At 40.1% G+C, this 26,700-nt stretch overlaps 1 protein-coding gene across 3 annotated transcripts in view; it reads right to left on the bottom strand.

Moving 5' to 3' along the window:
* Positions 1 to 623: 623 nt before the first annotated feature.
* Positions 624 to 26,700, bottom strand: part of LOC139753400 (uncharacterized) — a 277,499-nt gene continuing 251,422 nt past the window's right edge. For all 3 annotated transcript variants that reach the window (XM_071669860.1, XM_071669858.1, XM_071669859.1), the window contains exons 5-8: positions 21,076 to 21,214; positions 8,570 to 8,657; positions 5,595 to 8,125; positions 624 to 5,230 (exon numbers count right to left, since the gene is read on the bottom strand). In XM_071669860.1, the coding sequence (XP_071525961.1) occupies positions 5,157 to 5,230; positions 5,595 to 8,125; positions 8,570 to 8,657; positions 21,076 to 21,214 (2,832 nt within the window). In that variant the 3' untranslated portion in view covers positions 624 to 5,156. The remainder of the gene's footprint in view (positions 5,231 to 5,594; positions 8,126 to 8,569; positions 8,658 to 21,075; positions 21,215 to 26,700) is intronic.

The following is a 26,700-nucleotide window of genomic DNA, read 5'->3' as shown; positions in this document are numbered from 1 at the left end:
GAAAAAAAAACCTTTATGTCTTACAGTTTGAAGGTGTGCCAACCACACTCTCCATCTTGTTTTGGTGTAACACCAAAATACAGTCATGTCATCCACCACCATTGCTGTGATCTGTATGAATTAAGAGAGACTGTGAAACAAAGATAAAGAAAAAACAATTCAATATTCTTCTCTATTACATTGGAAGGTACCATATGTGCTAGCCACACTCCCTTCACTCAGCAGTGGACAAGGCCAACACGGTGTACGAACTTCCTGAATATTTTCACTTACAGCTGCATGCCAATCTGTTACTTCATATGGGAAATGATTTAGTACTTTCTTTTTAGTGTGCATATGTAGATGGGCAATACAGTTTTGGAAAATCATAATGAAGCAAACAGCCAATAAATTTGTGTATTTGGTGCTCCATGCAATGTATGTACATCACAACCACACCTATTAAATGCATTTACTAACATGTGAGTTGTTTAACTGGTATTTTAAATATATCAGGATGATTCTTGTGGTACTCAAATCAGGATTCGCTTCAACCAGTATCGTTACATAGACTAAGTACATTGTGATCAAACTCTTCACTGAAGCTGCTAGTATTATAAGGAGCTCATTAAAAAAACCTACTATACAATAAAAGTATTTTATTCTGTAAGAAGCCAAATCAAAATGTACACTGGAGCAACAGGCAATCCCGTGCACTGTGTTCCTTCCAACATTTGTACAGTAATATGAAATCCTATCACGCACTGATCAAATTCTTAATGACAAGTCTCTCTTATGTTAACAATGTTGCAAAATTGCTGTCCCCAGGCTGGGTTAGATGAGGGTGGGTCACTACAGGCCTGTGTACCTCGCATTCACGGCCAATAGTTTGTAATATGAATACCAAGATACTTATGTGTTTTAATTAAACAATCACAGCTAGTTCTACAATATTAAAGGGTCACACTGACCAATCACTGGTAACACATACCTTGGGCATTAACTGAGCAATCACAGGTGATGAAACACACCTTTGGCCCCGACAGATTAATCAGGGGATGATGCAATGCACCCATCCTGGCTTGTTCACTTCCACCTCACCAAGGCATGCTGTAATCTCTTGTAATCAAGTCTGCTTTCAACATTCACAAGTTATTCAAAATTTTATTATATTTAGCACCCTGCTCATCTCAGCCCCACCAGCTGGAGTGGGTTTCTTACTACAAAAATTGCATAATCAGTGGATATGTTATCATCTCTCTTATTGTGACTTTAAACTCAAAAGGAAAGTTGTATAACAAAATTACCCGGCTGATTATGTGGAACAAATCAATGAACAAGCTGTATCAGCCAAAGAAATGCTGATTCATATCTGTTTCTGTGTTAAAACCAAAACAAATTTGGTCACACAAGTTCAAACAACAAAGATCTGCAAAACTGTCCAGGGAATACATGGCCCCCCACTAGTCAATAAATATTAACCAAGAAAAATTAGTTCATATAGAGTGAATATACCTGACATCAAAATTTAGAAAATAAAGTCATTCTTTATGAAAATCTGGTGCTGCCATTAAAACAAAAATTAATTCTTTACAGAGTAAAATGTTTGTACATTATGTTATTCATCACAACAAATTCAAACAGGCACGAGCTTACAATACAGCAGCAAGTAGCCTATGGCCAGAAGGTGGGGACATTTAGCCTAATGAATACTGTGTGCTGAAATACTGAACCCTGTCCACATGTCCCACACACTGTTACCTTGGGTAACAGTTTCCTTTTATGTCTTTGGGCTGTGCTTTGGATGTATTCACATTAAATGACGTACATCAGTCTAATTATAAGGCAGTGAAATAGCCAGTTAAGTTTGCAACATCAATAGAAATAATTTCTTAAAACCATATGAGCACAGACTTTCATATTATTAATAAAGACCAAAGCTGAAAAAGGCAAAGTATTATTTGACCCATATGTATGTGATGCATCACAGAACTCTATGAATCTTAAAAACACGTAATAATGTTAATGTTCATAATTTTTGCAGAGTTCAGAAAGTAATGGCTTGATGACAAATTAGTTATTTAAATATTCCTTAAAGATGAGTTATAACGTTAAGTAAACTGTATAGTATTAGAAACAATTACTTCATTCTGTGACAGTTATTTATGAGAGAAGAGAAGAGTTTGGTTAAATGTTAATCTTTATATCATTCACAATGCCAAAAATATGATTAGTGTATACCTAAAGTCTTGGCCTGAGATGAAAGATCATTTGCTTTTAGAGATCCAGTTACCTGGTAATCAAATGTGCAATATATTTCATAATACTTTCAAGACTAAATATCTTCAACAAATTTTCACATTAACAAAGTCCCTAAATATTTCTTCATTGACATGCAAGCACAAAATTGATTACATGAAAACGAAATTTCTATTAACTTTTCTTTTAATTTTCAGTCTCGTCAGCATAGACAGAGTGTTCCAATAGAGCTGCCTCCTAAATATCTTTTCCCTTTCATACCCCTGAATATACAACATGGGTTTAAGAAGTTTTGTCAAATATATTCCAAGGACGATCTAAGATTTGGCACACTAGAACAAGGCAAAAGTTACTGGCATGTTTATGTTCTTAAAATTGAGTGGTACTTAAAAACAAAATGACTGTATTACAAGAAAAACTGCAATCTGGGCAACATTCACATCTTGTAATTAATTAAAAAAAAGATAATTACTAAATAAAAATCCCAGGACGCTTAAGCCTAACCATAATTACAAGTAAGGTGCACAATATAACCAAAAACATTCTGAATCTCACTAAGAAAAATACTTAAATCTCCTTAATAAAGCAATCAGCATATCATGTTGAAAATATAACATAAGGGTATCAGTTTTTTGTATGAAGGGGCTTTGAAAAAAGTAATCCATCTAGAACACTTATAAAGTCCATTCCTATACAATATTGCACAGTTTATGAATACACTGCAATGTCTGTAATTTCAATACATATTTAACTGGATCTCCTATTAAGACTGAAATTCCTATGAATGACACAATTAATAACATTTAAACTAAATCAGCATTTCTTTTCAACAGTCTGTGGAGTTTATAACAAAAACAACCTTTCTAATACAGTCTATTCATGAACTCTAAATAACCAACCATCAGAAGCTTTCAAAACAAGGTAGGGGCCTCTCCCTGATGGAACATACCATTACACCCTAATGCCTGATGACGAAGTTGCAGTACACCAGAGGTTGGAGAGTTCGGGGACACCCGAGTTATGGAATGATCACTAAAATGGAATGACACCTACTGAGACTAATTCTTTTATTCAGACCACCTGTTGCATGACTTTCAAAAATGGCATCAACTCAAACTGGGATGCCTGAGAGAGCCTTGTGTTTTTATGAAAACTGACTTTCCTATGGGAAAATAGTTTTTTCAAGTGGTTTATGCATTTTCTACCTAATTTTCCAAAATCCTTACAGTTCAAGTTTTTATAATCTTTATTGACATCCACATAGTGAAATGGCTGCCCGGCTGTCTGCTAGCACTAATGTCCCCAGACAAACAAACAGCCACTTCTTCAACACCTGAGTTTGCTGACCCTATCACAGGCTGGCCAGGAAAACAAAGTATAATAACATGGACTCCACAGCATCATGATCACAGATGAACACATATACAGATGATGATGACAATGATGATAATGAACACAGCACACAGACCAGCTATACACAGGTGAATCACTAAGCTCACCACATAACTCTCCTACAGTGCTCTAGGTAACATAGCCTCAACCCACATGTAACACTCGCGGAATGCTTTGCTTTGACGCTAATAGGCCATGCTTCAGTCCCAGTTATCTTATAATATTACAATGTTTAATAACCATAAACCATAAAGATGTCCCAGACATTTTAAATCATGTATTAAATGACATAAAAGTATGCCGTATGATAATTATTGGCCAGTACTTGTGCATGAAACTATGAACGCAAAGCATCACATACCATATCAACATTCAACTCCAGTGTTCCACTCATTTGGAATACGCGAAAGAAATAATACTTTCAGGTACCCTTGTTTTCGTCCTTCCTAGAGGCTGTGCTAAATGGGCGCAGCATCTCTCACATAAACTTTTCTATCATACCTGAGCATAACAGCACGACACTTGTTTTCCACAAGAAGGCTATTGGTGTGAACACTTACAGGAGGTATGTCAGCACTCTACATACCAATAACTCTGACACAGACCACTCAGTGTGTTGCAACAAAGTCCAATTACTTCCATAATGAAAGACACCAATTTGTTACCAATTATCTATAAAAATAAGGTAATCAACTTAGTTCCATGAAATCACAAGCACAATGCCAGTCCAGTAGTGCCCAAGTTTCACGCTCGTCTCTATTTGTAGATTATCACATGAGGCAAAACCACACCACCTTATGATTTTGATGAATTTTCATGTTATGATTAAAATTTCAGCAGTCTAATTTGAATGTCTTTCCCAGTCACTATGAAGACCATTCCAATCCAACACAGAAAGCCAACCACTTCAACATCAACAAAAAACACCAGTCAGTAGAGACACAAATATTTCTTTTGCAATTTTCATTTTAATATTTTTGTTGAACATAAAAATTTTTCATCTAATCAATGTCAATCTTATTGTTCACTTTTAAAAGATGAAAGTCATCTTGTAAAAAATTTTCTATGCCAGATTTAAACTGATAATAATCATACCAATCATAACCATTTCATGTTGAAGTCTTTCCACTCGAATACCACTGTCACCAATTTCTCATCACTAAATTCTCCTGAACTTTTTCTTTTTTGTACTTCCTGCTCATTCTTAGCACTAGGCAGGTTTGCACCACACATAGATTAAAATCCTCTGCATCCTCTTACTGCAGTTACCTTAATGGTTTATTCCAAGTGAATGGAATGCCTTCAGAACTCCATAGATATCACCACTGATAAAACCCCAGCACTTTGCCTTTGGATTACACAAATTGCCAATACTACCTCATATGTGTCATCAGCCCAAATTGGCAAGTTCACTACCCAAATTCCAAGTCTTTTACGAGAAATGGGATATCAGCTTTTGCAACCTCCACACTAGTCTGCCCGGGTGGTCCAGCCACAGGGTCATCTGCGGTTGAGATTGTTGCACCTCACTTGGTTGGTGGAGCTGCTGCTAGACCTGAGGGAGCTCCCGCTGGTACTGCTGTCTGTCCCGGTCCCAGTGCTAAAACAAAATAATCCATGTAATAATTGGTTTCATTGTCAGGTTACTGAAGACAAATAATGTTTTCTTTAACATACACTTTGGACTGGTCTTTTGATTCACTAAATTCATCATACTTTCAATACATTCTTATAAATAATACTAAGAAAACAAGGAAAAGAAAAACAGGCTAAATCATAAATACTTAGGTAAATGAATGTCATTATTGTAAAAAAAAAAATATGAATTACATTGCAAAAATACTGAGTATCTATGCTTTTCATAAAGAAATGTGACATAAATGCCTCTGTTGGAGCTTAAAGTCACTGAGCCCTACCTAGCAAGATCATTAAGCCTTAGAATGCAGAGCCTGATGAAGCCTTACCTGAATAATGATACTGTGGGGGGATCAGAGAGTAGGGAGAGAAGCCGTCATGCAGGTGGTGTGTGGGGGGACGCGCTGTGGGGGGAGACCGCCCCTCTACCCCTCCTCCCATGGTCCCACTTCCTCCATGGGCCAAGGCTGAGGAGGAAGAAGGTATGGATCCTGAAGTGGAAGATGATGTGACTGGAGTCAGAGGAGATCCGTCTTTGTTAGCCATTGGAGAACCAACCTTCTGAGGGGTACTCAAGATTGCTGGTGGCGTCATTCCCAAGGCAGCAGATGGTAAAGGAGACTTTCTAGCTCGTTCTTGCAGCTCATGAATTTTATGACTTGAATAAACATGGGAAGGGTGAATTACTGCTCCGCCAGATCCACCTCGAGACAAATCCTCAGGTGTGTTACTAACGGCAGGATTCAGGGAAAATCTGGGAACCATCCCTGCAGGAGCAAGGTAATGTGGTGGATATCCCGCAGGTAATGATATTGAGGGAACCATTGGGGATCGGTAAAGGTCATATGGTAGAGAACCATATGGGAATGATGGGTAGTATGCAGTCGACGTTGGTGGTGGTGGAGGCCCAGTAGTTTCCATGGTTGGTTTTACTCCTTCACACTTGCCTTCTAATTTTTTGTCTCCCCGATCATCTTTAGTATTTGTTGAGCCAGCAGGGGGTGTAGAAACAACTCGAGGACTAGAAAGAGGTGCAGGGGGTGATGGTTTAGGTAAACCCATAGTTTTATCTGTCTTCTCTGGGGTTTGTGTTTGAAGTGGCAAGCGCTGATCAAGTGGGTATCGATATGCGAGAGGGGGTTCATCAAATGGCCGTTTATCAACTGGTAATTGGCCTTTCAATTCATGTGCCTCTCTGAGTATTGCATGGTTTTCTGCTTGCTTGTCTTTGGCCATACCTAATTTATCTTTAGGCATTGCTGGTGATGACACAGGTCCTGGCATACCAGGTGCTGATCTTGATAAATCAGTGGGACCTTTGTCTCCTTCCCTAATTTGCCCTATTTCTTTACTCTCAGCTTCCTTATATAATGTTGCTTCTCTTAAAAAGGGGTCTGAGTAACCTGGATTATATAAATATGTGGATGCATATAAATACTGTGGAGTAATTTTATTAAGAAACTCACTAGCTCCTGGAGGAGGTAAAGTATCTCTTTTATCAGTATCACCAACTTTATCCTTAGAGTCTTTACCATCTCCCTCCTTGCCAGGCGTGGTTGATGGTGGGGGTTGTATCGAAGGCATAAGGAAAGGTGGGGGTTGCCCATATGGATTGGGATAAAACATTCCATATGGAGGATATGGTTGTGCACCTAGAGGTAATTCTGGTTTCTTATCATCTTGCATGTCTTTATTATCTCTGTCTCCATCTAACACTGGTGCAGTATCGTTAGTGTCAGATATGTCAGAGTATGCAGGACTGCGAGCATCCTCTCTACTGGGCTGGTCTTCTTCTCTTGTGTCTTTGCCTATTAAGCCATTCATCAAATCTTTTGGTTTATTTTTGTCTGGTTCTAAGAGTGACTGTTTTACAGTTATTAAATTAGGAGAATTACCAGGAAGGCTAGACAGTGGAGTCCCTTGGGGTGTCAATGGTAGGCTTGATGTAACTGGAACTGAAGTCGGGGAAGGTCCAGGTGGTCTGGGACCAGTTGTCCCCACCCTTACCACCATCTCTGGACGAATTTCAGGCCGGACTAGCCCTGGTCTAACCTGAGGAATGCTACCAGGTCCAGGTGACATACCTAAGGAAGGAGATCCCACTTGTGGGTGCTGGGGACTTACTACACCACCAGAGCCAGTATACATGTACACTGCTTGGTTAGGCTGCGGTACTCGTGTCTGGATGACACTTGGCTGAGAAGTGGGAAGAGGTGTGGTTACCTTGGTAGCTTCTTCACTAGGACCAGGGCTTGGTGTTGCTGGTGGACCAGTATAGCGGAGAACTGAAGGCTTGACAACATCCTGGGCTGACTTGTCCACAGGGGTCTCTACCACAGGTGTTGGAGAAGATGGCTGACTCTCTTCCACTTCACTTTCTGCTCGACCTTCTGTACTAGTTGTCTCATCATCATTTGTCACACTGTTGTGAGCATGACTCTGATGATACTTTAACCCGTTGATGTGTTTGTACTTCTTGTTACAGTTAGGTTCGGGGCATTCAATCAGCTGGGGGGATGAAGGTTGCTCTGGCCCAGGACTGCTTGCACCATTGGTTGGTGTTCCACGGGAAGAAGCACGCGACCGTTTCCAGTTTTTTGTTTCAGATACCTCTGGCTCCCGACCCTTACGTTTGGTCCCACCAGGTTCAGATTTAACTGGACTAGGAGGAGGGTTAAAAGTAGGAGTAACATTCCCTCTGCGCCCCTTCACATTGGCATTGCGCAATTTGCCACTGCGTGTTTCTGCTACACTGAGGTCGTTGGAGGGCGTACCCGCCGTCGTAGTGGCAGTCCGCCCCCTCTTGCCCCGACCTTTGGGCGTCCGAGACTCTATATCACTGGTAGGCGAGTCACAGAACCTGGTGGGAAGAGAGGGGAGAGAGGCGAGTCAGTTGACACAGTAGCCACTCACCCCACACACCAAAACACTCACCCCATACTCTCAAGTCTAAGGAAAGACAACTACAGATAGAGAGCAGAGTGCTGAGCTACAAAACAAGCCCCTCATTACCAGCACGGCTTTAATAAACAATATTTCAATATCTTAAAACCAGGGTATCAAATTATACAAAAAAAATAGACATGACTATATTAATAATGTGCTTGGTAAAAGAAGGAGATTAGCATGGATGACTGAGTGAGTGGGATATAATCACTTAAGGTGAAAGGCTGGTTTGAAATACCCACTGCCCAAAATTTTAGGTTCACTTTTTATAGATTATACTAATTAACAAGGCCTGTATCTCTGACAGGCTGTTTTGTAGCTCCCCATGCAGAGGTAAACACATTAATGCATCTCTTACCTTGGTGGGGCCCAGTCATGTCGTGTGCAGTCCAGCAGAGTTCCAACATAGGTTTTGCCACGCCACGTAACATTTACCACCAACACCCCTGCAAAATTATTTACATATTACATCATATTACAAGAAAATATCCAAAGTCTGTCTAAATGCTTTAAAATTAATATAGGTATACCATGTCTGAGAACAAGATATTGTACCCCTACTCTTCCAGACCACATTTTTGTATACTTTTTTTTTTTTTACCACTTCAATATTGCAATTACACTTGTATGATTAATGGTTTTGGTATTAAAGAGATACTTTTATGGTTTGCATTTTCCCACTTGCCTAATGTCACAAGCAAATATAAACAGACCTTGAGAAAAATTTCAAATGTCTGCACATTGAAAAATATGGTTTATTTTCTGTAGTTTTCCCTTCTTTCACTTTTTTTATAGTTTCTCTTAATGACATGATGAAAACATTTTAATAACTTCTGCAGATTGAATTCACAGCTATGCTGCAATCAGCAGGAGGGAAATTATGGTATCTTTTAGAGTGAGAAGTTCATAAAGGATATTTTACCACTTTTCCTCTATCAAAAATGGTGTAACCTCAGCCAGGATGACTTTTCACTTACAGTGTAACATGTAAATGAGTGTGGCATGTATAACCCAAAGTGTTTCTCTGTTCACTATAGCTGGAATATATATATATTTTTTTTTTTCAAACTATTCGCCATTTCCCGCGTTAGCGAGGTAGTGTTAAGAACAGAGGACTGGGCCTTTGAGGGAATATCCTCACCTGGCCCCTTCTCTGTTCCTTCTTTTGGAAAAGAAAAAAAAAAAAAAAATATATATATATATATATATATATATATATATATATATATATATATATATATATATATATATATAGAGTTGATAGAGATGCTCTGTGGAAGGTATTAAGAATATATGGTGTGGGAGGCAAGTTGTTAGAAGCAGTGAAGAGTTTTTATCGAGGATGTAAGGCATGTATACGTGTAGGAAGAGAGGAAAGTGATTGGTTCTCAGTGAATGTAGGTTTGAGGCAGGGGTGTGTGATGTCTCCATGGTTGTTTAATTTGTTTATGGATGGGGTTGTTAGGGAGGTAAATGCAAGTTTTGGAAAGAGGGGCAAGTATGCAGTCTGTTGTGGATGAGAGAGCTTGGGAAGTGAGTCAGTTGTTGTTCGCTGATGATACAGCGCTGGTGGCTGATTCATGTGAGAAACTGCAGAAGCTAGTGACCGAGTTTGGTGAAGTGTGTGAAAGAAGAAAGGTGAGAGTAAATGTGAATAAGAGCAAGGTTATTAGGTGCAGTAGGGTTGAGGGTCAAGTCAATTGGGAGGTAAGTTTGAATGGAGTAAAACTGGAGGAAGTGAAGTGTTTTAGATATCTGGGAGTGGATTTGGCAGTGGACGGAACCATGGAAGCGGAAGTGAATCATAGGGTGGGGGAGGGGGCAAAAATTCTGGGAGCATTGAAGAATGTGTGGAAATCGAGAACATTATCTCGGAAAGCAAAAATGGGTATGTTTGAAGGAATAGTGGTTCCAACAATGTTATATGGTTACGAGGCGTGGGCTATGGATAGATTTGTGCGCAGGAGGGTGGATGTGCTGGAAATGAGGTGTTTGAGGACAATAGGTGGTGTGAGGTGGTTTGATCGAGTAAGTAATAATTGGGTAAGAAAGATGTGAGGTAATAAAAAGAGTGTGGTTGAGAGAGCAGAAGAGGGTGTTTTGAAATGGTTTGGTCACATGGAGAGAATGAGTGTGGAAAGATTGACCAAGAGGATATATGTGTCAGAGGTGGAGGGAACGAGAAGTGGGAGACCAAATTAGAGGTGGAAAGATGGAATGAAAAAAATTTTGAGTGATCGGGGCCTGAACATGCAGGAGGGTGAAAGGGGTGCAAGGAATAGAGTGAATTGGAACGATGTGGTATACTGGGGTCGACATGCTGTCAATGGATTGAACCAGGGCATGTGAAGCATCTGGGGTAAACCATGGAAAGTTCTGTGGGGCCTGGATGTGGAAAGGGAGCTGTGGTTTCGGTGCATTATTACATGACAGCTAGAGACTGAGTGTGAATGAATGAGGCCTTTGTTGTCTTTTCCTAGAGCTACCTCGCACACATGAGGGGGGAGGGTGTTGTTATTCCATGTGTGGCGGGGTGGCGATGGGAATGAGTAAAAGCAGACAGTATGAATTATGTACATGGGTATATATGTATATGTCTGTGTGTGTATATATATGTATACATTGAGATGTATAGGTATGTATATGTGCTGTGTGTGGATGTGTATGTATATACATGTGTATGTGGGTGGGTTGGGCAATTTTTTTCGTCTGTTTCCTTGCGCTACCTCACTAACGCGGGAGACAGTGACAAAGCAAAATAAATAAATAAATAAATAAATAAATAATATATATATATATATATATATATATATATATATATATATATATATATATATATATATATATATATGAGTAAACCATGGAAAGTTTTGTGGAGCTGTGGTATCGGTGCATTACACATGACAGCTAGAGACTGAGTGTGAACGAATGTGGCCTTTGTTATCTATTCCTAGTGCCACCTCGCACGCCTGGGTAGAGGGGGGTGCTGTTTTTCATGTGTGGCAGGGTGGTGACGGGAATGGATGAAGGCAGCAAGTATGAATATATGCATGCGTATATATGTTTATGTCTGTGTATGTATATGTATGTATGCATTAAAATATATGGGTATGTAAATGTGCATATTTGGGTGTTTATGTATCAACGTGTATGTGGGTGGGTTGGGCCATTTTTTCGCAGGAGACAGCGACTAAGTATAATACATATAAGTATATATAAACAGCAATTAATGCTTGTAAGTGAATCCCATGCAGTTTCCAGTGGAGATGTCAAGGAAGTCTGTCTGAGATCTGTGCCCTCACATTATCAATAATCCCTCAGTGATCATATGTGCGACAAAAACAGAAAAATTTATCTCACTACATATGCCCAAAAATACTCCTACAGAATCTCATATGCTTGGTAACAGAGAAGCAAAAATCAAAGTACACATAAAAGATGTAAACAATGAAGATACATCTTTTTGAATAATTGAGAATATTTTGTGTACAAGGTGTCCCTGGATATGACAAATGCTGCTGCAAAAGTGTGAGATTTGGAGAGGTCATTTGTAACTCTGCGATACAGGATCATGGCTACCCCATATGGAATGGTCCGAGTTACTGCTCACCCTAAATCCAAATATGATATGGACTGTAACTGCCTTAAATTGAATCATGTTACTAAGAAATATCAATCACTAAGATTACTTTGTTTTTCCTCAGCATGGGTTAGATATCCACAGTGCCAGATCATACAGAACTTGTTTTTTCATAATGCTAGAGGAAAAAAAATCATGCTGGCCTTCATTTATATAGTTATTCTTCATGTGATGTTCCAGAAGGAATCCTTGTATCACCAAAAGACTTTTACTACATGGAAAGCCAACCTAACTAGCCTAGAATTCTTAGATATCAGTTTAGATCCTTCTTTGTTTAAAGATATTCCAAACGCAACTTTGTGGATGTTTGCTATTTTGTGCCTTATTATTTACACCATCAGTTTTGTTAATGTTGTTCTCGTCTATTTTAAATGGATGGTTAAAATTCCATCTGGAGAGAGAGAGTAATGTAACTACCTACCATATGGACAGTATGTGTACTATTTCTCTCTTTCACCAGTTTATTAAATATAGTGGGTTCATTTTGGACTGGTTTCAACAAAATATCGTTTTTTTTTTCCCTAATGTTTCTGAAGTTATTCCATGCATCTTCTTTATTTCTCCTGATAGAACATTCAACAGTCTCTAGCTTACTTGCAGGGCTGCTATATATTTCTGTTTGATATCTTTTTGGTATGGTCCATGGTAATCTTACAGATGAAATAACTCATATTTCTTCCATGCTGAAAGGCTTTCATATTCAAAACATTTTTCTTTATACCTTTAATCTGTTGCCAACTGCTAAGTTTCAATACTTTCAGTCTCTCATTAATATGTTCCATCCTTTCCATTCTGATTAATCTATCAAGATACAGATATGAGTACCTCTCATGGTGTGATATTTGCCAAAAGGGAGGGCTTCCATGCAGTGCTGACTGTCAGCAACCCAGGTAGAATCATCCTTCACTTTATTTGAGAGAGAGAGAGAGAGAGAGAGAGAGAGAGAGAGAGAGAGAGAGAGAGAGAGAGAGAGAGAGAGAGAGAGAGAGTTACATTCTACAAAAACCTTGCAGAAAGAGAAATCATACTTACTTTCATTACTTACTCGATCAAACCACCTCACAACACATATTGTCCTCAAACATCTCATTTCCAGCACATCCACATCTGCACAACCCTATCTATAGCCCACACCTTGCAACCATATAACATTGTTGGAACCACTATTCCTTCAAACATACCTATTTTTGCTTTCCAAGATAATGTTCTCACCTTCCACACATTTTTCAACGCTTCCAGAACCTTCGCCCCCTCCCTCACTCTGTGACTCACTTCCGCTTCCATGATGCCATCCGCTGCCAAATCCACTCCCAGATATCTAAAACACTTCAATTCCTCCAGTTTTTCTCCATTCAAACTTACCTCCCAATTGACTTGTCCCTCAACCCTACTGTACCTAATAACTGTGCTCTTATTCACATTTACTCTCAGCTTTCTTCTTTCACACACTTTACCAAACTCAGTCACCAGCTTCTGCAGTTTCTCACATGAATCAGCCACCAGCGCTGTATCATCATCGAACAGCAAATGACACTTCCCAAGCCCTCTCATCCACAACAGACTGCATACTTGCCCCTCTCCATAACTCTTGCATTCACCTCCCCAACAACCCCATCCATAAACAAATTAAACAACCAGTGAGACATCACAGACCCCTGCCACAAACTGACATTCACTGAGAACCAATCACTTTCCTCTCTTCCTACTCATACAAATGCCTTACATCCTTGATAAAAACTTTCCACTGCTTCCAGCAACTTGCTTCCCACACCATATACTCTCAATACCTTCCACAGAGCATCCCTATCAACTCTATCATATGCCTTCTCCAGATCCATAAATGCTACATACAAATCCATTTGTTTTTCTAAGTATTTCTCACATACATTCTTCAAAGCAAACACCTGATCTACACATCCTCTACCACTTCTGAAACCACAATGCTCTTACCCAGTCTGATGTTCTGTACATGCCTTCGCCCTCTCAATCAATACCCTCCCATATAATTTCCCAGGAATACTCAACAAACTTACACTTCTGCAATTTGGACACTAACCTCTATCCCCTTTCCCTTTGTACAATGGCACTATGCATGCATTCCGTCAGGCCTCAGGCACTTCACCATGAACCATACATACACTGAATATCCTCATCAACCAGTCAACAACACAGTCACCCCCATTTTTCATAAATTCCACTGCAATACCATCCAAACCCGCCGCCTTGCTGGCTTTCATCTTCCACAAAGCTTTCACTGCCTCTTCTCTGTTCATCAAATCATTCCCCTGACCCTCTCACTTCGCACACCACCTTAACCAAAACACCCTATACCTGCCACTCTATCATCAAACACATTCAACAAACCTTCAAATACTCCCTCCATCTCCTCACATCACCATTACTTGTTATTACCTCCCCATTAGCTCCCTTCACCAATGTTCCCATTTGTTCTCTTGCCTTACACACTTTATTTACTTCCTTCCAAAACATCTTTTTATTCTCCCCAAAATTTAATGATACTCTCTTACCCCAACTCTCATTTGCCCTCTTTTTCACCTCTTGCACTTTCTCTTGACCTCCTGCCTCTTTCTTTTATACATCTCCCAGTCATTTGCTCTATTTCCCTGAAAAAATCATCCAAATGCCTCTCTTCTCTTTCATTAATAATCTTACGTATATATATGTTTTTATTTTATTATACTTTGTCGCTGTCTCCCGCGTTTGCGAGGTAGCGCAAGGAAACAGATGAAAGAAATGGCCCAACCCACCCCCATACACATGTATATACATACACGTCCACACACGCAAATATACATACCTACACAGCTTTCCATGGTTTACCCCAGACGCTTCACATGCCCTGATTCAATCCACTGACAGCACGTCAACCCCGGTATACCACATCGATCCAATTCACTCTATTCCTTGCCCTCCTTTCACCCTCCTGCATGTTCAGGCCTTGATCACACAAAATCTTTTTCACTCCATCTTTCCACCTCCAATTTGGTCTCCCACTTCTCCTCGTTCCCTCCACCTCCGACACATATATCCTCTTGGTCAATCTTTCCTCACTCATTCTCTCCATGTGCCCAAACCATTTCAAAACACCCTCTTCTGCTCTCTCAACCACGCTCTTTTAATTTCCACACATCTCTCTTACCCTTACGTTACTTACTCGATCAAACCACCTCACACCACACATTGTCCTCAAACATCTCATTTCCAGCACATCCACCCTCCTGCACACAACTCTATCCATAGCCCACGCCTCGCAACCATACAACATTGTTGGAACCACTATTCCTTCAAACATACCCATTTTTGCTTTCCGAGATAATGTTCTCGACTTCCACACATTCTTCAAGGCTCCCAGGATTTTCGCCCCCTCCCCCACCCTATGATCCACTTCCGCTTCCATGGTTCCATCTGCTGCCAGATCCACTCCCAGATATCTAAAACACTTTACTTCCTCCAATTTTTCTCCATTCAAACTTACCTCCCAATTGACTTGACCCTTAACCCTACTGTACCTAATAACCTTGCTCTTATTCACATTTACTCTTAACTTTCTTCTTTCACACACTTTACCAAACTCAGTCACCAGCTTCTGCAGTTTCTCATATGAATCAGCCACCGCGCTGTATCATCAGCGAACAACAACTGACTCACTTCCCAAGCTCTCTCATCCACAACAGACTTCATACTTGCCCCTCTTTCCAAAACTCTTGCATTCACCTCCCTAACAACCCCATCCATAAACAAATTAAACAACCATGGAGACATCACACACCCCTGCCGCAAACCTACATTCACTGAGAACCAATCACTTTCCTCTCTTCCTACACGTACACATGCCTTACATCCTCGATAAAAACTTTTCACTGCTTCTAACAACTTGCCTCCCACACCATATATTCTTAATACCTTCCACAGAGCATCTCTATCAACTCTATCATATGCCTTCTCCAGATCCATAAATGCTACATACAAATCCATTTGCTTTTCTAAGTATTTCTCACATACATTCTTCAAAGCAAACACCTGATCCACACATCCTCTACCACTTCTGAAACCACACTGCTCTTCCCCAATCTGATGCTCTGTACATGCCTTCACCCTCTCAATCAATACCCTCCCATATAATTTGCCAGGAATACTCAACAAACTTATACCTCTGTAATTTGAGCACTCACTCTTATCCCCTTTGCCTTTGTACAATGGCACTATGCACGCATTCCGCCAATCCTCAGGCACCTCACCATGAGTCATACATACATTAAATAACCTTACCAACCAGTCAACAATACAGTCACCCCCTTTTTTAATAAATTCCACTGCAATACCATCCAAACCTGCTGCCTTGCAGGCTTTCATCTTCCGCAAAGCTTCCACTACCTCTTCTCTGTTTACCAAATCATTTTCCCTAACCCTCGCACTTTGCACACCACCTCGACCAAAACACCCTATATCTGCCACTCTATCATCAAACACATTCAACAAACCTTCAAAATACTCACTCCATCTCCTTCTCACATCACCACTACTTGTTATCACCTCCCCATTTGTGCCCTTCACTGAAGTTCCCATTTGCTCCCTTGTCTTACGCACTTTATTTACCTCCTTCCAGAACATCTTTTTATTCTCCCTAAAATTTAATGATACTCTCTCACCCCAACTCTCATTTGCCCTTTTTTTCACCTCTTGCACCTTTCTCTTGACCTCCTGTCTCTTTCTTTTATACGTCTCCCACTCAATTTCATTTTTTCCCTGCAAAAATCGTCCAAATGCCTCTCTCTTCTCTTTCACTAATACTCTTACTTCTTCATCCCACCACTCACTACCCTTTCTAATCAACTGAATGTTGATGGAGAGAGATGGGTGATTATTGGTGCATATGCACCTGGGCATGAGAAGAAAGATCATGAGAGGCAAGTGTTTTGGGAGCAGCTGAATGAGTGTGTTAGTGGTTTTGATGCACGAGACCGGGTTATAGTGTTGGGTGATTTGAATGCAAAGGTGAGTAATGTGGCAGTTGAGGGAATAATTGGTATACATGGGGTGTTCAGTATTGTAAATGGAAATGGTGAAGAGCTTGTAGATTTATGTGCTGAAAAAGGACTGATGACTGGGAATACCTGGTTTAAAAAGCGAGATATACATAAGTATACTTATGTAAGTAGGAGAGATGGCCAGAGAGCGTTATTGGATTACGTGTTAATTGACAGGCGCGCGAAAGAGAGACTTATGGATGTTAATGTGCTGAGAGGTGCAACTGGAGGGATGTCTGATCATTATCTTGTGGAGGCTAAGGTGAAGATTTGTATGGGTTTCCAGAAAAGAAGAGTGAATGTTGGGGTGAAGAGGGTGGTGAGAGTAAGTGAGCTTGGGAAGGAGACTTGTGTGAGGAAGTACCAGGAGAGACTGAGTACAGAATGGAAAAAGGTGAGAACAATGGAAGTAAGGGGAGTGGGGGAGGAATGGGATGTATTTAGGGAATCAGTGATGGATTGCGCAGAAGATGCTTGTGGCATGAGAAGAGTGGGAGGTGGGTTGATTAGAAAGGGTAGTGAGTGGTGGGATGAAGAAGTAAGAGTATTAGTGAAAGAGAAGAGAGAGGCATTTGGACGATATATATATATATATATATATATATATATATATATATATATATATATATAGGAGCAAGGTTATTGGGTGCAGTGGGGTTGAGGGACAAGTCAATTGGGAGATGAGTTTGAGTGGAGAGGGGCTGGTGGAGGTGGGGTGTTTTAGATATCTGGGATTGGATTTGGCAGTGGATGGAACCATGGAAGTGGAGGTGAGTCATAGGGTGGGGGAGGGGGTGTAACATTCATGGATCTGTCTGGAGAGGGCATATGATAGGGCTGATAGAGATGCTTTGTGTTAGGTCTTAAGAGTATATGGTGTGGGAGGTAAGCTGTTAGAAGCAGTGAAAAGTTTTTATCAAGGATGTAAGGCATGTGTACAAGTAGGAAGAGAGGACAGTGATTGGTTCTCAATGAAGGTCAGTCTGCGGCAGAGGTGTGTCATGTCCTCATGGTAAATTTATTTATGGATGGGGTGGTTAGGGAGGTAAATATAGGAGTTTTGGAGAGGGGGCGAGCATACAGTCTGTTGGGGATGAGAGGGCCTGGGAAGCAAGTCAGTTGTTGTTCGCTGATGATACAGTACTGGTAGGTGATTCCAGAGAGAAACTGCAAAAGTTGGTGAATGAATTTGGATAAGTGTGTGAAAGCAGAAAGTTGGGAGTAAATGTGAATAAGAGCAAGGTTATTAGGTTCAGTAGGGTTGATGGTCAAGTTATTTGGGTTGTAAATTTGAAGGGAGAAAAATTGGAGGAAGTGAAGTGTTTTGGATATCTGGGAGTGGACTTGGCAGTGAATGAAACCACACTCCAGCCACAGACCTACCTTCATTGGGAACCATTCACTCTCCTTTCTTCTTACTCATACGCATGCCTTACACCCTTAATGAAAATTTCTCACTGCTTCTAGCAGCTCACCTCTCACATCATATACTCTTAAGACCTTCCAAAGTATCTCTATCAACTCTATCATATGCTTTCTCCAGATCCATAAATGCCACGTACAAATCACCTGTTTTCCGAAAACTTCCCACACACATTCTTCAAAGCAAACACTGATCCACATATTCCCTACCACTTCTGAAACCACATTGCTCCTCCCCACTCTGATGCTCTGTACATGCCTTCACCCTCTCAATGAATAGCCTCCCATACAATTTTCCAGGAACACTCAACAAACTTATGCCTCTGTAGTTTGAACACTCACCTTTATCCCCTCTGCCTTTGTACAGTGGCACTATACATGCTTTCCACCAATCCTCAGGCACTTTACCATGATCCATACATACACTGAATATCCTTACAAACCAATCAATGACACAGTCAACCCCTTTCTTAATAAATTAAACTGCAATACCATCCAAACCTGCCGCCTTGCCAGATTTCATCTTCCACAAGACTTTCAATACCTCTTCTCTCTTCACCAAACCACTCTTTCTGACTCTCTCACTTTGAGCACCAGCCCAACAAAAACACCCTACAGCTGCCACTCTTATCATCAAATACATTCAACAAACCTTCAAAATACTCACTCTATCTCCTCCTCACTTCATCACTACCTGTTAACACTTCTCCCCTTGCCCCCCCTCACCAATGTTCCCATTTGTTCTCTTGTCTTTCACACATTATTTCCCCCTTCCAAAATATATAAATATATAAAAATCTTATAATTTGCTCCATGATTTACATTACTGATACTTTCTTGTTTACTCTCTGTTCTCTTCTAAGTGACTGCAGTTTCCTTCTCAGCATTTCTTATCTTAGTCTATTTCTAATTTATCTATGCTTATTGCATATATTTTCCATTTCTTCCATTCTCCATAGCACTACCTCTGAAATTTAAAGCTGCAATATGCATTATGAGAGGGAACACCTTAAACATTCAGGGCCCACTACTCTTCAACACATTGTCTGCAATCACCAGGAACACCATGGGATGCACAGTAGAGAAGTTTAAGAGAACCCTGGAAAAGAATTTGCAAAGTGTTCCAGACCAACCAGGCTGTGGGAGCTATGTGAGCCAGCAGGTTGAGGCTTCCAACAGATTGGTCAATCAACAACCAAATCCAATAGCCTGGTCCCAACCCAGGCTGTGGGAGTAGAAAACCCTTGAAGACATTCCTAGGTATTCACCTTTATCTTCTATCAAACATTTCTTTAAACTTCTGTATGCTGCCTACATTCAGTCTCAAAACCCAATTAATTCCATTCAACCACTCTTTTACTTTACTATAAAAGTACTTGCATTTTTTCTCATAGGTTTCTTCTTAATTTCATCTTATAGCATTTGGTTGTTCTATCCCAGCATCTTTCAAAGAACTGTTCACTATGCACATTACATCAAGCTGGTTTAAATTTTGAGGAATTTAATCAGGTCATTCTCATTCTTCTCTCTTCCAAAGTACACTAATTTAAGGTCCCTGTAACTCTGCTTTCTTATTAGAATTCTAGTATCACCTTTGACGATCTGCAGACCTTTTCTCTGTTATTTGTGCACATTCAAATTTTGGTCTAAAGTAGGGGTGTAAAGAGCTTACTCAATACCTGTATTTCTTCCATAAAATTTAGTCTTATTCTAATGTTTGCCTGCAGACATTTTGTCTCCTTTAATATTCCCTTGATGTGGAACTTTCAAAGCAGATTGGGGATGATGTTATCTAACAAGTAACTCTCATACACATATTCCTGTAGCTTATTTCTTGTTATATAACAGTCAAATCGAGGGCTTCTTTCTGTGAGTCCCAACCTTATTATTCTATATCAAATTTCATCACAAATGTATCAGGTGAACTCCAGAGTTCTCCTGGTCCCCTTGCAAACTGATGCAGTCTTCCTCACTTTTTACCTCCCTAATAATTTTGGCACCATCTGCAATAATGCTCAGGTAGGAGACCAACCCATAAATCATTCACACATCAAAAATAACTATGGTCCCAGTGCACAGCACGCTGCTGTGACCTCCGTCCATTTCGAGAAGGCTCCTCTGACTTGTCTTTTCTCTTCCTCTCAGAAAAGTTGACTATCGAAATAGTTTCACCCCTAACTCTTGTTTGGAGTTCTAACTTCTTTACAAACCTATTGTGTGATTTTCATGTTAACTGCTTTCTGGCTGTCCAGATACATACAATCTGTGTGTGTGATTATCATTTTTATTAAAGTGAGTTTCAGACTTGTGTTGCCCCTTCTTCCAACCTTATTATGTATGCACCATGCCTTAACTCTTACAAATGTATGCACACACAAACTCCCGTGTTCAACACTCCTACTGCCCTGTCTTTTAACCTTGTTTCGATGTACCATATATATAATATCCTACGAATGCACACATCAGCCTAAGCTAAGTACTCATTTATTGACCAGCCTCGAAGGAAGGATGAATACCTGGGTTGGGTGTCGGCAGACTGCCCTCCCTTGGATTAGAACTTGTAGATTTCGACCGAGAAGCTGGTCTATGCTACTCATAATCAGTAACGCTAACCACTACAGTACAAAGGCCCCCCGGTATCTAAAAACATCATTAATAAGTTTTGTCAAAGGGTGATCTGTCAACAAGATGATGGGGTATTATGGAGGAAAGAGTCAAACTGAGGAAGGGCCAGTCAGAGGCGTTGATACTCACCGCCCTCGGTCTCGTGCCAGACGATGCCCTCCAGCATGACTGAGGTTCCTGGCTCACAGGGACCAAGGCAGTCAGGGTCGGTGATGGTGGCCACGCTTGTTCCTACGCACACGTCACGACGTGACCCACCCTCCTCACCCTGCAACACGATAATCTCGTTAACCTATTGCACTTCCAAATACCATCATTTACATCAATCACTTCATATAGTGCATAACAGTATATGTATATAAAAGAAGCATCATTTGGTACATACAACAAAATGATTGATATATTTGAAAGACAGGTTGTAAAAATACATACAGGCTATGGCGAGCAATACTAGATTTAAAAGCTGAAAACACTTGGAGAGAAAGCGTTCTCTGAACAGGATAGGCTTGATGAAAGTCAACTTTATATATGGACAACCAGAGCTGTAACCCCTGCACGGTTGCCAGTTATGGGATGGAATGCTCACAGTTACTGAAATGTTTTAAATATTACAAGGTCATCAAGCTCTTTCCAAGGATTACAAGTCTAAATCACATTAACTGTCAAAATTGACTCATGATTTAATCACTAGGCATTCACAGGTGACCTGTGACGTCTATCTTTCGGCAGCATTTGTAAAGTTAGTTTCCTCGGTCTGACATAAACAAGACTCAGGAATTTATGACAAGGAATCTGTGGGATCTTTGGCAACGCGAGCACAGTGGAATCTCAGTGTTCACCAGGTGACCCTCATTTAAACTGCCTATGGGGCACACACACACCACTCATATTGTTGTTGTCTTTTGCCCCTTCACGGCAAAAACAAAACCAACACATTACGACAGTCATCATCTTGTACAGTGGTGCTTGGGTTACTGCCATGGCTGAAACTGATGATGCCGGCAATATTTCTCGCTCTTCAGACCTTCCCTTCTTCAGCGATCTTTAACAACAAATTCTCTCTAAAATCATAACAGCAGCATATTTGAGTGTACTCGCCGACCACACATGTACTAATACCAGGAATCATTAGTACACAGGCATCATGAACTACCCTTGTTCATAACAGATGTTTATGGTTTAATTAAATAAGTACATCTTTCCTTGCTCCTGAGAAGATCTCGGATAATATTCATTTTCTCTCCCAAAGCCCTTTCCTCCAAGATATACATCAGCTTGTGCTGCCATCTGCTGGGAATCATACGCTCATACAATACTGTAACACCAAGACTGTAAAAAGTGATTTAAATGACATAAGTTTCTCACTAATTAAGACCAGCAAGGAAAAAAAAAAATATGTATTTCAAACCATGGAAACCTGAGAATGACGCAGTTCTTTTCTAAGTAAAAATGCAGATTATGATACTAGTCCTCGTAATAAGATAGGACATAATATATAAGTAAAACCCTGATAATATCATATCCGAATGAGTTTGAAACCTATTTTCCGTTTCCTTGTGATCATACCAGCATAATACATTCGTGTGTGTATGTGTGTGTTTATATGTATATCGAAGGACCATAGGTCCTTCTAAAGACAATAGGCCATCCATTCTTCATGTGATGAGAGACCTGCCTGTTAAGAAAACATACATTGTACAAGTCCCGAAAAACATACAGTGAAGATCTCCACTCCAGCCGTGGAAGGTTATACGCACACATCGAATAGCCTTGCCCTCGAGTTGGCAATGCTTATATAATATTTACAAAGAACAGCAAACTTGTAAGTTTTTGTATACACAATCCACAGAGGGAGCCAAAAAAAAAAAAAAATCAGTTAACTCGCGAAAACGAAAGCCAGTGGATTATCTGTAATATAAAGGAAAGATGCAATAGAACGGCGTAGATAATGTTCAAAATGAGAGAGAGAATTAAGGGGCGGGTGGCTTCTGCCAACCCTGCAGCATCAGTGCTGTGTATACGATTTCATAATAGTATAACAATTATCACCATCTGGAGCATAGAAGAAAGTTAAGTCTCAGCGGAGGCGAGCTGCCACACACAGCTAGAAGGAGCCACGAAATGCAGGATGCAGTTAAATCCCCTAATGTCGACGTCATGACCCTTGACGCAGGTCAGGTCAAACGTCACACCATCAGACCAAAGGGCTGCACCGTCGTGCTTAGCGAGTTAATCAACAACTGGAAATATAACATTGTGAAAGTGCGTGCAATAGGGGGTCAAAATATCCATACCGATAACCTTTCCAACGTGGTGCAGGTGCTGCTGGATGCCTACGTGTTTTATCCCTAAGGACATTTCCGCAAGCAAATATCAATTATGCAATAGGTACAGGAGCAAGTACCCCCTCCCTCCGACATAACTTAAAAGACCATTGTTAGTGTGTGTGTGTGTGTGTGTGTGTGTGTGTGTGTGTGTGTGTGTGTGTGTGTGGTGGGCTGCGTTCCAAGGAGATCAAACGAGAGGCTGCCATTAAAGGTAAACACATGCTAAATGTTGGTCGTTTCCGTAAAACTCCTGCATCGCAAAATTAATGGAGTTCATATCACTTTAAATGCTAGCAGATTTATAAGAAAAAAAAAACTGTGATTACCTGCAATCCTTTTGTTCCTCATAACATGAGAGACAAAGGTTAATTTGACCAGTTGTTTCACGCTGCGATCTGTGAATGTGATTCCCAACTGTTGTATCTTATTGTGTGTTAGAGGGAAAGGGCTTTACCCTCGTGCTGCCCTCTCTCTCAACCTTGTGTATGTGTACCATTTAATTGCGTCCACCCTCCATGCTCCCATGCTTTCCCTACTCTTTCACCCCCACACCTTTGCCCAGTACCCAGCGCCAACTGGCGAGGGAACACCAGGGAAGGGGTGTAAAGCTGACGTGCACCTACGATTCGAACACGAGCAGGCCCAACCCCGGGCAGGCCCGTGCAATAACATTAATCATTATATCACGAATGCCCCTTGTGTGTGTGTGTGTGTGTGTGTGTGTGTGTGTGTGTGTGTGTGTGTGTGTGTGTGTGTGTGTGTATTCTACTCAACCCAAGGCAAGCCGGTTGGGGGAACATATAACCACACATCGGCAATATCTATCAGGTTTGTTCTTGTATTTATCCAAAATGGCAAAACACCCACAGTCCACTGTAAGCGGAGGACCCTAGCCTAGCTGTTTAATGCTAAACACGGACGTGCTCTCTCTCTCTCTCTCTCTCTCTCTCTCTTGAACGTTTTCTGTAACTTGCTTCACGGGTGTTGCAACGGCTGATAAGATATACAATATGGAACCTTGTTTAATATATAACAAACAACTACAATCTCGTATTATATACAACAAACATCAGATATCCAATATAAAACCTAGTTTTATACTTAAACAACGGTAGATGTCCAATGTATAACTTCAGTTTTATATATAAACAAAGACATTAAAGATATGCTGAGGTGTAACATGCAAGAAATCCATAAAAAACATTAAAGATCATCTTGCACAAGGAAGCTGGCATGGCAGTAGGTAAAATCAGCTCGGGATTAAAATTTTCAGTACTGGCTACATTACAATAATACTAAACTTATTATCGCTATTGGCATATAATTATATCCATTACCTATGACAATCGCAATGTCATTTCGAATCAGTTCCAACCGTGACTTGCAACATGGCGGCGTTCAAGCCCGTAGAACTAGGTTCCACAAATATGAATTATTTACGTTTTTATAACTTCGCCAAATCACATCTTTGGTCAAGAATCTTTTTTACGAAGACAATAATAATAACTGTCTTGAGCTACATTACACCTTACCAAGCTTCACGTTCAGTGGCCCAGTAAAAAAAAAAAAAATAGTATTGTAAGCGTTGGAAAAGAATAAACTTTGGAGTCTATTATTGTACAAATAATAATAACAATAATAATAATAATAACAATAATAATAATAATAATAACAATAATTCAGTAAATATATACACAATAATAAAAATATATATAATGTCTTAACTCGTAAATAAATACTTAAAAGAAATATGGATAATAGCTTGTACATACATACTTAAAAGAAATATATACAATATTTTTTAACTCGACCAAACCGAAATACTTCTATTTGAAACACGGTAATACCCTTGCCACTTAAGTACCTGGAAGGGCGGGACTCCCCCACCAACCTGTCTCGGCAGCAAAGTCAGGTCAGGTTAATGGCTCCTGGGATTAGTGTAGGATTACCAGGGGGGCAACGGGGGGAACCCAGGTGACATCCAGTTACAAGTGATGTGCACTAACCTACTTCTTACGTGACCCTGTACCCCCACACATATCTGCTTTACGTAAAAACTTTATATTGATCGCCTAGGCTAACATTATATATATATATATATATATATATATATATATATATATATATATATATATATATATATATATATATACGATCACAATTTAGTGCGTGATCAAGTATATTCACTTGTTTACCAAATGGCGTCCTAGCTACGTCTCTCTGCTGTAAATCAACTGCCTTATATTTCCTTCTTCTGTCTCCCCTGATGATGTGATTATCATACGTAAGTGCACTTGGGAAAGTATCATGTTTCATTTCGCCGTGGACTCATATATATATATATATATATATATATATATATATATATATATATATATATATATATATATATTAGCCAATTTGGCACGGGCAAAAACACGTCCCCAATCGTGCTTATCTTGGATGAAAGGAAAAGTGTAAGACAAAAGAATGTAGAAATTAACCCGAACTCCTCCGGCGTTTGTAGACCTGACTCTAGAGGGTGGAAAGGTCAAAGGGAGAAGAGACGAAAGAAGGAATGAAATTTCGCCACACCACAGTTCAGGGAAAGATTACGTACGTACGTACGTACGTGTGTATGTATGTATATATATATATATATATATATATATATATATATATATATATATATATATATATATTATATTTATATATATATTTAAGGCTGATGGGGTTTAAGGGAAACTGGTTTGGATGCTGTATCCATACCGATGAACTCAGACCAATCCATTTACACATTAATCAATTCATCATCATTAACTCATCCGCATCTCGACCACCGATCCGGTTCAGCAGCCCGGGCTGTGGGTTGGGTTGAAGACCTTCCAAGACAACACCGGGTAGAATCCTTTTCTCTGTGGGTGAGAGAGAGAGAGAGAGAGAGAGAGAGAGAGAGAGAGAGAGAGAGAGAGAGAGAGAGAGAGAGAGAGAGAGTAATCATCCCAGTTCCGTAATATTAATCTGTAATACCTCGAGTGTTTATTTCAGCCAATTGGCTGGCTAAATCCAATGAACCGTTATACATCTAACCTCACAAATCACTCGTATGCATACATCCTCGTCCCAGGCAGAATATGGTACAAGTGAAGCACTTGCATATGTGCTTGCTTTATTCACTTACACTTAGCTCACAGAGCTGACTGTCTAAACTGGAGATCAATATCTCCATTCACACTAACTCCATAAGAAAAAAAAAACTTCCATTATATTCGAATTCAAATAATTCCAGTGCCACCCTCACCTGAAATGCCCTCACTGTACCTATGTATTCAGCGGTCTATCTCACACTGTCTGTGCCTCCTGCTACGTACGTACCTACCTTGTATATCATCCGCCGTGCGTTCTACACGACGCGAGACTCCAGTACTGATACACTACATGGCTTTAC

The sequence above is a fragment of the Panulirus ornatus genome, chromosome 14, assembly GCF_036320965.1.
Source record: "Panulirus ornatus isolate Po-2019 chromosome 14, ASM3632096v1, whole genome shotgun sequence".
Taxonomy (NCBI): Eukaryota; Metazoa; Arthropoda; class Malacostraca; order Decapoda; family Palinuridae; genus Panulirus; species Panulirus ornatus.
Note: the sequence above shows the minus strand (reverse complement) of the source record. Positions and strands in the feature narration are given on the sequence as shown.